Source organism: Peromyscus maniculatus, chromosome 4 (assembly GCF_049852395.1).
Source record: "Peromyscus maniculatus bairdii isolate BWxNUB_F1_BW_parent chromosome 4, HU_Pman_BW_mat_3.1, whole genome shotgun sequence".
In the NCBI taxonomy this organism is placed as follows: domain Eukaryota; kingdom Metazoa; phylum Chordata; class Mammalia; order Rodentia; family Cricetidae; genus Peromyscus; species Peromyscus maniculatus.
The window spans coordinates 23408624-23420770 of NC_134855.1; the positions used below are offsets into that span (position 1 = coordinate 23408624).

Here is a 12147-nt window from a genome sequence, read left to right on the forward strand (position 1 = left end):
GGTTTCCCCAATGCAATAACATTGAATATATCAACCATATTCCATGGGATACTAGTATTTTTTGTTTTGTTTGGGTATTTATTTATTTATATATTTATTTATTCTCTCATTTTTATTTTGGTGGGTTTTATTTGTTTTGATTCTTTCTTTTTGACAAAGAGAGACTAAGAGAGAACATGAAGTTCAGGAAAGATCTGAGAGACATAGGGGGAAGGTAAATAATGTGATCGAACTATATTATATAAACTTTTTAAAATAAAATTTAAAAATTAGATAATGAGTATTACTCTACAACAAAATCTGGGTCAACTGAGGAGTGGAGAAGGTGTACTACGGATATTAAGTCATTTCAGATATAGAGCAAAAACTTGAAAATTTTTCTCTTATTTTTGAGATTATAATATAATTACATCAGTCCTACCTTCCTTTTTCTTCCCTCAAACCCTCCCGCATACCACTCTTCACTCTCTTTCAAATTCACAGCCTCTCTTTTCATTAATTATTATTACACACATATAGGTATATGTGTATACTGCCTCAACATGAGCTGAAAAACGACATGCAAGGGAGTGGGAGAAAGTCCTTGAGGCTTCAACACTACACAAGTAACTACAGACAACTAAGGAATGCTGAGAGTGGGAGAAATTGTCTTCCCTGGGAAAGAACACAACTGGCTATCCATTATTAAATGGTCAGCCCTGAAAACATACATAAAACAAGTAACATTATGGAGACTAAGCTATTCTAAAATGCCTTTAAAGGATGCAATTACAGAACACCAGTGTCCTAAGCTATTGTAAGTGAAGAAAACTTCCTATTCTCTAGGGAGAAATAATCCCAGTGGCAGTAAATATAGGTTTTTCTAAGTTTAATTGTAAATGACAAAAAATTCTATACTGTTCTCTTTTCACAACATCATTCGCTCTAATTCAAGGTGAGCTTGGTAACATGGCTTATAAAAGAACCCTGAGTAACAAAGAAAAAGAACATTTAGTACTTCTGCAACCCAATGTGGAAGGTTTCGTTCATTTTTAAGATAACACAAACTATGAAAATGAAGAAGAAAAAGAAGCCTAAGGAACTAGAATGGGAAATTAAAATCATTGAGAAAATGATATTGAATATTGATTTACTTAAAGGAGTTACTGTTATACATTATAAATACCAGGCCTACACTAGATACAAAAGTTGAGGAACATGCTTGGCAATTACTTCTATAACACAACAATCAAAACAAAAAAGAAATAAAACAGTAAGTGCTACAACCCTAAGTGTCCTACTTTGGTAAACAAATAAATAAGAGTAAAGAAACAAAAAATTCAATACCTAGACTAATGATTCACTGATAAGATGGATATGAGATCATCAAAAATTTATATAATCGCATTATGGAGAGCTATAACTCAGTTATCTATTTAACTATACTTATACTGAAAAGTTAAAGTTAGGAAAAAGAATTTCAATTTCAAAACACTTGATTTATGATAAAATGTCAAAAACAGAGTCAAACACACTGACCTGCTTACATCAGGAAACCTGATGGGAAAATAAATAACCTGACACTTGGGTCTGATTATGCTTTCCAGATCCTTAGGTCTATGATCAGGAATCAGCTTCAGGAATTTTCCAATGGAAGTAAGAAACGATTCCATATTAAAAAAGGAATTGAATACCACCACATCAGCCACCAAACTGTGAAGAGAAAAGGCAAACGAAAATGATTAAGAGTTATCTTATAAGCCTAAGACCTCTGCATACTAATCAGACTTTCTTTTGTACCTCAGGTTTCCAAAGAGCAGCTAACAAAAATATCAGTTCTTAGTATTCTATCATAAATGGTTGCGTTGATGGCTTCACAGAATACAGACCAGAGAAAAATTAGATAGTTGAGTAACATCAAATAAGACTTCAAACTAATGCCTAATTCCCATACCTCATCAACTTTCCATATTATCAGCACCGAGCACAGCAAGCCCAGCCCATGTCTCTAAGTAGTCAACTATGAAAGACAGCTAGCTGTACAGCTTCCTCCCAATCTCGGAGGAAACTAACTCCCATGAGGCTACTCCTAAGGGGTCACAATATCTTCAGCACTATTCAGTTAAAGTCCATTTCTAGAGTTTTAGCCTTTTTTTTGAAGAAATATTATTTTTAAGATCTGGTACTACATGGCATCTCTAAATAAGTTATTTCAGTATTATAGTATGCTTAGGACAGTCATGGAAGTAAAAAAAAATAGTGGAATACATCTAGATATCCACATTACTAGGATTTATTACATTTATTACTTATATATATAGATGATCAAAATTTGTTGATCTTTAGAAATAAACAAAAGAAATATAATAGTGATTGATTTTGACAAACTGTCTTTCTTCAATATTTTGAAAATACAAAACATATTTTTTAAAGAAAATGTGAAAGCAGGTTTTAGATCTCACACACACACACACACACACACACACACACACACACACACACACACACACAAATATACCAGTAATTTTCTTAATTTCTATTACATTGTCTTCAACACCAATGAATGCCAATGGTAGCTATGGATATGCTGGATAAAACCTAGATGTGTAAGATGAACAAAAATTGATTTAGTAAGCTCTGACTCTTAAAAACGTCTATGATGACTACAAGGTTTTCAACTTTACACACTGCAAAGAAGGAACTTCAGCTGAAGAACTGCCTGCCACCAGACTGGCCATGAGCATTGTTTGCATGGCATTTCCTTGATTACTAATAGTTCCTGGGAGGGTGCAGCACTGTGGGTGCTGCCGTCCCAAGGCAGGTGGGCCTGGGCTATGTAAAAGGGGGCCTGGGAGCAAGCCAGTGAGCAGCATCCCTCAGTTTCTACTTCAAGTTAGAGGTGTTTCTCTGAGTTTACTAATGATGGATTGTGACTGGAAAAAGGAGATAAACCCTTTTCTCCCCAAGTTGCTTTTACTCATGATGTTTATCACAGAACATCTTATTTGTTTTACCAACCACTCAGTATTACTGAACAATTCCATGAGAAGATAAACATGACAAAACAGTTAGCTTTATTTCATCCTAAAAAATAATATATCAATAAGACTGGGAAAAAAGCATGAATGTCCATAAGGCTATAAAAAAAAACATCATAACAAGTAGAGCTTATAGATAAAATATGAATGCCACAGCTAATCCTTGGCTTAGTTTAAAACATACTTACCAAGACAAGCAGGTCTGCTATTATTAGTACACAAAAGAACACCCGATCACAGATACACTGACTTGCCAATTCTATGCTTCCTCTAAAACTGCTTTTGCCTGTTTATTTTTTATTTTTTATTTTTTCAGCTCCTACCTAGTGATAATTTGGGGAATGGAGGCAATACCAACACACATAACACAAAGGAATATCACAGAAGTGCTGACACAAAGCTAAGCAATAAAGAAGCCAATACTACACTATACTAAAAGTTGAAGAATGTTTCACAGCTAGTCTGTTTGCACCATTTGTCATAGATTGTAATAGTGACTAGCGGGTTATAATGTATAGTCATAGCATGTGTTCCTGAGTCAGAGGGCTAGTGGAACCTCTGTCTAAGGTGATGGCTTACGTCAGTCACTTTAAAATTCTCAACTACCACACAGTCCAGAAAGAAAGCTGACAGGGCCAGCAAAAGCAGAAGTCAGCAAGAACACTGAAGAAGAATTTCAAGAAGAAGCTGTTCTTTTCAAAGAAACTGAAACAGGACTGCTTTCTGATATTCTTATTTTTCCTCTGGACAACTGTGAAATATTCTTTTTCCTATTACGAAGCCAAATGATGATGTAGTCCAGTTATTTCTCGACAAGCTTGTCTATCAGCTTTTCCTCTTGAAAGGAGAAATAATGAAAAATTATATGCAAGTTTTCATTCTCTCTCCTTATGAGGAAAAACAATCATTTGTAAAGGAGAAGAGGAGCAGTGAGCTATTTTTTAAATTTAGTATCTGCCTGAAACAGGCACACCACCCAAATACTATTAATCTAAAATGGTCTATGTTGTTAAAGATTCACATTGATCTAAAGAAATATACTTTTTTACATATTTCCTCCCTGATATGAGTGGGTGTTACTTCCATTAACTTTTAGGCCACACATAAAGGGAAAAATATTTAATTACTCCCTTGTGGTTCCACAGGGTAATAAAACCATAGTATCTGAAAAATAAAATGGTACAAATTTAAGGAATCACGAGAATATTGTTAATGTTTTATATATTGATAAAAGTAGAAGGGAATTTCATTTTCATATTTTTAAGTATATGTACATTTATGTTCATTGGTGTGTTGCCTGCATGTCTGACTAAGACGGGGGGGTCAGAGCTCTGGACCTGGAGTTACAGAGGTGAGAATTGCCATGTGGTGCTAGAACTGAGCCAGTGCTCTCAACCTAGGAGCTATCTCTCCAGCCCTGCATTTTCATTTTGAAAACATATTTTCCTGTTGTCATTTCAAGATGAAGTATTTCAGTTTTATTGTGAAATTTGAAAATGGTTGCTTTTAATGAGACATTTGACCGCAGCAGTTCTGTTTTGATAGCACTGCTCCCTCACAATCTCAGCAGCTTGTAAAAATGACTGCATAAAAACACTGACAACATGCTCAAAACAATTAGTACCATTAGAGTTGTTTTTCTATGTCAACTAAACTAAGGAACAGGCTAGCAAGGTTTGTTCAAACACTTTCTCAATCTCTGTAGCTAATAACTACTTAATAAAGGTGTGTAACATGTATGCAATCACTCTCAAATTGATTCCATGTGTCTCATGCAGAGATGCAAAAGGATTCTGCAGGAAAGCTGGTATAGGGTTGCTAAGGAACTTCTTTCAGTAGATATCAAGTGAAACACTGTATTGGAGTAACAATAGAGAAGGCCTGCACCTTTGAAATGGCAGGTATTTTCAGACTGTCATTTCAGAAGATGCAGTGGGAGGAGGGATGAAAAACACTGAAACATCCACATTCCATTTTCTACAGTTTCTGTCTTAAAAGCAACAAAATAAACAAGCCAAAAAAATAAAGCAAACAAAAAAGTAGGAACTACAAAAAACCCTTGATCTGTTGAATTTTAACTTCTCTAGTAAATTTAGCTGAATACAGTGAAAGTAGTTGATAAAAGAACGTTCTGGGTTTCCTACAATTCAAATAAAAGAATTAAGAGGTAAAGATCCTTGTCAACAGTTTATATTCTATTTTGAATGTTATGTAAAACATAAGATAACTAGTTCAAGGTATAACTAGATGATTAGTCTATGTATGTATGTGTGTGTGTGTGTGTGTGTGTGTGTGTGTGTGTGTGTGTTTAGTTCATAAATTGAATAGCAGTGTTATTACAAATCCTGCAGAAATACAAATAATATTATGGAAAGAATCGTCAAACACCTGTACCTGCCTTAATATGCTTATAGATTTATAGTGTTCTCCACATTTATAATCTAACCATCTACAAAGAAAAATATGGGGACTGGAAAGATAGATCATCAGTAAAAAGAAACTGCTTCAAAATCATGAGGACTCAAGTTCAAACTCAAGCACCCACATAGCAAACTGGGCATACAGTACCTGCCTATAACTCCAGCTTCTAGAAGGGCACAGATATAAACAACTCTGGTACTTGCTAGTTTCAAGTGTAGCAGAGAAAAATAGAAACCTTGGATTTAGGGAGAGACCCTGTCTCAAAAGAACAGGCAGAGAACGACAGAAGGCACCCATCGCCCTCTTCTGGCCTGTGTGTATGCATCCCCCCACCCCTATAAATCTGTTTTGAGAAAAGTAAGGGAAAGATGGCGAAGACCAAATCTTATACAATCTATACCTACCATGAGAGAATTTGGTTGTATCCATACTGAAAATCCCTCTCTTGATATTTCTGGACAGGATATACCAATTGGTTTTCATGGAAATACAAGATCTTCTTCAGTTTGCCCAGATCAGGCCGAAGGGCAGCCAGTTCAGTCAGGTTAAGTACTGAGCTTGCAAAGAGGGTCCTAAGGAAGAAATAAAGGTTTACTATTCTAAACAAGCTTGAAGGGCCACCCTTTGCCCTTCTCCTCTCCCACTTCTTCCCACCCCAAGACACACATATTCCCATAGGGACACATAAATGCTTGACTTAGTGCCATGCGGAAGCAGTCCCAGTTCTGATGTCTTAAAAAGCAACTGCTAAGAACTATAAAAGTCCTGATTTCATTGGTCTCAGCTCAGCTTAGTTTCTGAGGGACAGGAAGAAGAAAAAGAAAGGAAATGGGCTGGATTTTATAAAAAGGCAAGAAAAGTTCTATCTGAAGGACAAAAGAAATAAAGGACAGGCTGGATGGGGAATACATCTGCCTGCCACTTCCACTGCAACCAACAACTGAGATTCAGTACACAAGCAGGATCAGTACATGTTCATGTCTTGACAAAACTCTTTTTGATATATGCAATACACTTATGTAGTGTGGTCTTTTCTCTTGGCATGTGTGCTGAATGCCCCCTTTAAAGTATCCTATAATCCTTAGACTAAGAAGAAAATCTTTTTTCCTCTATTACTAGACTGTTAATGGCTGGCACTAGATATGTAAAACCCCTTATAGACACCAAATAAAAAATGATAAAAGGTTGATTGTAGAAAAAAACTGGAAGTTTATCTATCCATGTTTATAAATAAATCAAAATACTTATTTGCTCTCACTCTGCATTTAGTTAAATGCCTATTGTGTGATAAAGGAAGTTGAGAAGAACAGAAATATTGATCAAGACAGCCCAGAAGGATGACTACTGACTTTTATGGAGTCATACACACAGCATTAGAGGAACAAACAAAAAGGGAGTACTAAGAGATTTAGACAGTCTGGAAAGGGCTCCCTGATGAGATGCCTACCACATACAGAGACAAAAATGGACTGCACCTGGACAGCTGGGAACATTCAGATAGATAACCCTTCCAGCTTAATTCTAAAAAGTTGAGTGCAGAAAAACTGAGTGTTCTCTACAAGCACACTAGGAGTCAGTGTCAAAGCAGAAAGCACTGAATTGTTTTCACTGTACCACAGCTACTACAGCTGGTGGATGACTTACCATACAAATATTCCGTTGGTCTAGATTTAAATACAAAATATCACCCTTGTTATTCAAGTGATCACTCTGACTATCAACCCCCTTGTTGACAAGAAAATGGTTAACTTGATGTGTTCACATAATCTGCAGCACTAGTCTTTCACACAAAAGGCATGGTTATTACTAAGTATTTATAGCATAAACCAGAATTCAGTTTGACTGAATTCGATGTGTGCTATTCACTGTCCTCTTTCGAGTTTTTATGACTTCTATATATTAAAGTGACAGATTTTGAGGAATATTATTAAGTAAAAAAAATTATTTAACATTCCACAAAAAAGCAAATCTATCATCTTAGATATTCTCCAGCCAAACTGTTAACTTTGATATAGGAAGATTTCCCCCAGCATGGATCAATACATTCAGAAGAAAAATGCCAATGATTTTTCAGTCCTCATAATTTGACAATATAATTTGCAATACCATTTCCTTTAGTGTGCTTAATCATTAAGAAATTAATTATATCTCATAACAATTGTTAAAACAGCATTCCTTTATCTCTATCTACTAGTTAAGTATTTCTCTGTTTTTTCTGGTAAAGTGCTAAACTGAACAGGCAATTCCTGGAATCTTTAGCTCTACAACCCAAAGTAATGAAAATGCCCACAAAACAAATCCAGCTAGCTATACTCTACAGATTTTTTTTTACTTTGGTTCAAACCACCAATTTCTAAAAGTTGATCATTAGACAATGAAAGGCATCATTCAGTCAGGAGCTAACTCTCAGCTACCAATGCTCATCTTGCCTCAGGTACCATTTAAGAAAGAAAGCTTCATAAAATGCACTGTATCATCCCACAGTGGGACTCTGGCAGGAAAGGGTATAAGGTGAGAACAAAAACCACTAGGAACAAGATAATTTCTGACAGCTGCTGCTTGAGCACAAGTTAAATTAAACAGTTTATCTCAGCAGGAAGATCTTATAAGGTTTTATGCTTAATATTTTTAAATTAACATAAAGCCCAGAGAAAGCAGTTGGGCAATCGTTCATAAACATGACATACTACAATCATTGCATAAGCTGGATTAGTACTTATTATAAGGCTACTACAGAATTAAGCTGTTTTTAAACCACCAAAGAGCTTTAAATTGCAACTTTTATCTCTGTAAAAGAAACCTATATTTAAAATGTCTACAGAATTCAAATTAACGGATACTTCATTAGCTTACCACTTTGCCCAAGTACAAATAAGTTGCTATTATAATTGTTTAACCAACATAGCTCAATGCTATAAGCACATGAATATAAGTCCATAGATTTGGAATTGTATCCATGTCCATATACATCGTTTCATACCTGCAAGGAAATTTAAAATAAAGGAATTTATTCTTTTCTGCTCAGCTTGAATAAAAGCCACATATATGTCACTCTCTTTGCTTAATGTATAAAGAAAATGCTGAAATTTGCCTATAAGCATGATCTTTGAGGTGCTATTTTTTTGCATCTTTGATAGTATGGATATTCAGTGACAAATAGAGCAGAGGGCTTATACTCATTGTCATGGCCACCACACATGAACTATGGTGAACTTTGTTTTCTCTAGCTTGACCCAGAAAATCCTCTCAGCAGGCTCCTCTAACCTGCAATTACTGACTACACAAGGAAACAAGACTGACCAGAGACATCAGTTTGGCTGTGTCATTCATTCTTTATTTTTTTTAAGCAAACTTTTTATTACAGATAACTCAACAATAAATTGCGACCCAGCATGTTTGATTTACCAGGGCTTAGTTTATTTTTTTATTATTTCTAAATTAAAATTTTTTAAAGATTATAACATAATTCCATCATTCCCTCTTCTGTTTACTCCCTCCAAATCCTCCCATGAACTCCTACCCCTGCTCCCTTTTAAATTCACACCCTCTTTTTCTTTGTTGTTACATATGTGTGTGTATACAGACATGCATATTCCTAAATGCATTTTTAAATAAAATTCATATAGCTTCAGTAGACCTTTGACAAAAAGCAAATTCTTCCATCTGTGTTATTTTAATAAACACCTAACTCTTAGAGATGATTCCTATACTCCATATCGTTACTAAAATTTGTTCTTTTCTTCCATCTTTTAGGCTCTGGCTATTTGATAGCTACTCCCCAGCATTATGCATTTTCAGTTCTGAGTATTTATCTGTGGTGATGGAGAAAAACTAAAACTGTACTGTCAACATACAACCAGCCAAATATAGTGAAGAGTACTTATCTGCACGTAAAACTGATTTGATGTGACTAAGTTGAATACCCTTATTTGACCAGTGGCTGTATTATCTAAATGGGTCATCTTTCTCTAAACAAATACTCCTTCATTCATGGTTACTTAAATATAACTGCTTACTTAGTAGACTTTCCTAAATAGTCTCTTGACTTCCATGGTGAAAATCGAATTTATAAGTTCATATTAATTAGTTCAATTTCATCTATTGGGCTGTCCAATTCTGGAATGGGACAATGTAGGGTTTCCCCTTACATTCTTGATGATTAATAAGATATATCCTAGGCAAAAATTTTTTAATTACTAAATTAAAAATATCACCTATTCTCACTCCTAAAAGAGCTTCATCCACCAAATATCACTCACCTATTTTTTGCAAGTTTGTAAACTCAATGATGGGTGTATGACAGAGAACAAAAGGAGACTAAGAAAATAACTAGCTTGACTGAACAGAGACCAAGGACAATGAAGCACTTTGCTCAGTTTGAACAAAGGTGAGACTGAAAAGGTGCATGGACCTTTGAAAGACACAAACACAATCTTCTATTATATGGACAGAACAAGAGACTGAAAAATTTTAAGAAAAAGGATTTGGGTTTTTTATTCTTCTTAGCTTGCAGTAAGTATAAATAACTGTTTGCAGAGTTTTTATTTTATGCTCTTAACCCTTAACAGCACATTACTTTACCACATTAAAAGTACTTCTAGAAAAGCATGGTATTGTATGATTGTAATACTAGCATTCAGGAGGCAGAAAAAGGACTACAAGATTGAAGGCAGCTTGGGCTTCATAGTGAGTCTGAGGCACCTAGACAATATAGCAAGAAATTGTCCTCTACAAAAAAAACAAAACAACAACAACAAAAACAAACACCCAACAAGTAAAGTATGATTTTTAGTTACATTTATTGACTAACTAGAGCAATGTTTTTTATATTTAGGTACCTAATATATGTTGAGTTGCCTTTGTATTATCAGTTATTATTATTATTATTACTTTAATTACACATTTTACAAAAAAAATTAAGATTACTTCATATACCAGACAACTTTTCTACTGTAGGGAATCATGAGAGGACAGAAGGTAGACAAATTAAATAAACAAACAAACAAACAAAAGCCAGCAACTGTGGTGAAGATTCCTTGATTAGAGTGATGTCAAATGGGGAGGCTGGAAGAGAGGAACGTGAAAGGAAGAGAGCTACTACGAGATGACAAGACAAGGGCAAGAGTGGTTAAAGTCATGTTGTTCTGTATCGACACCCTTCGTCACCTCTTCAGTGCAATTTTTAATCATCTGAAATTAGAATGAACTCACTGTTTTTATGTCAATAATACTCATTATCATCTATGCTGGAAATAGAACATAAATTATATAAAGAACCATATTGATATGAAGAACTTTATTCTTCTCATTCATCACATATTTCTTGAGTGACTGGACTACAGGACTGCTAGCAAAGATTGCCTAAGGACATGCATTCCAGCAGCGCCTATTCCAATGAAGAAGTCAACCTACTGAAATCTCAAGGAAGTGAACAGACACTGGGCTAGAAAAGAACGGCTGATATTGAGAATGATAAAAGAAACATGCCTAGCTTGCTTACTGAAAGGCAAAGGCCACCTATGACTCAAAGGTTTCTAGCTTGCATAAGCAGATAGGGAGTGATGACATTATTGAACACAAGGATCAAAACAAATCATAGGGTGCATTAGTACATAAATAAAGAAACTGGTTTCAGAAATGCTGAATATAAGCAGATGCCAGCTTGTAAGTGAGACCATTTAATAGAAAGAAAATTGAAGATTTAGTTAGACAAAGCAAATACATCTGTTAAAGACTGTATATTCTGGTTTACTAAATAACGTTTCTAAATGTTTCTCCAATATTTTGTTAGTGCGGTTCATCCCATTCAAGTATATATATACTCTTTGCTGAGATACATTAGACTTGTCACTATTTACTTTAGTATCCTAGGATTTCCCTAATATGGAACAACTTGAATCTTTCTTGTTCCCTATTTTCAACAGTTCTTAATATTTACCTTTAAATCAATCAATCATTCATTCATTCCCTCAGCGACACTTAAAAAACAAAAAACAGTTGATTCTTTGTTGAAAGTGTTCAATGTAGCCATCACTCTTACCATTAAAAGAAGTTTGAAAACATCCATGTCCCATCATACTTAAGAACCCAAAACAATTCTAGGATGTATCATTTTATATCAGTTTTCAATAAGACTATTACTTACTTTTTAGAGTTCCAAATGATGCTTCAGGTATTTTCTATTTCATCATTCTAATATATCAAATATTTAAGATGTAATTCAAAGAAAAGAAACTCAAGGGGAAAGTTGGGTGTCAACTTGGTATAAAGATAAGGAATATGTAATAACCTAATAATAATTTCTAATGTCTTTGGGGATTTATGATTGTTGGGCTTAAAGAAACCAGTCAATTAACATGCAAAGACATCTAACTTACGGAGTGTTCTGGGAACACTTCATATAGTGTTTTAGTTCCATAAACTAATATAATTAGTATGTAAAATATTTGTAATTCAAATCTTGACTAATTTATAGTTGATGACTATTCCTTAACACAAGTAATATTGTATATTGGAACATTCTTTGCCCTTGAGTTCATTCCACTCAAGTGTCTCTGGGGTTCATTTCCAAACACTACATAAAGTAAGAAGACTGGAGATCCAAGTTAATGGATGCAAGTCTGGTCATAGCACTACCAGTGTTGTCTACATTTACACATATCTAAGGAAACACTGACCAATAAAGCCAGAGCAATCTGTGTACATCATT

At 34.7% G+C, this 12147-nt stretch overlaps 1 protein-coding gene across 19 annotated transcripts in view; it reads right to left on the reverse strand.

Moving 5' to 3' along the window:
• The window catches only part of Qtman (queuosine-tRNA mannosyltransferase), a 451643-nt gene that overhangs the window by 243339 nt on the left and 196157 nt on the right, over positions 1 to 12147 (reverse strand). For 14 of the 19 annotated variants that reach the window (XM_076569394.1, XM_076569383.1, XM_076569387.1 and 11 more), the window contains 2 exons: positions 5843 to 6010; positions 1519 to 1692 (listed from right to left, as the gene is read on the reverse strand). The exons of 1 other annotated variant lie outside the window; for it this stretch is intronic. In XM_076569394.1, coding sequence (XP_076425509.1) covers positions 1519 to 1692; positions 5843 to 6010 — 342 coding nt within the window. The remainder of the gene's footprint in view (positions 1 to 1518; positions 1693 to 5842; positions 6011 to 12147) is intronic. 4 more of the 19 variants (XM_076569393.1, XM_076569399.1, XM_076569398.1 and 1 more) reach the window with 1 other exon arrangement.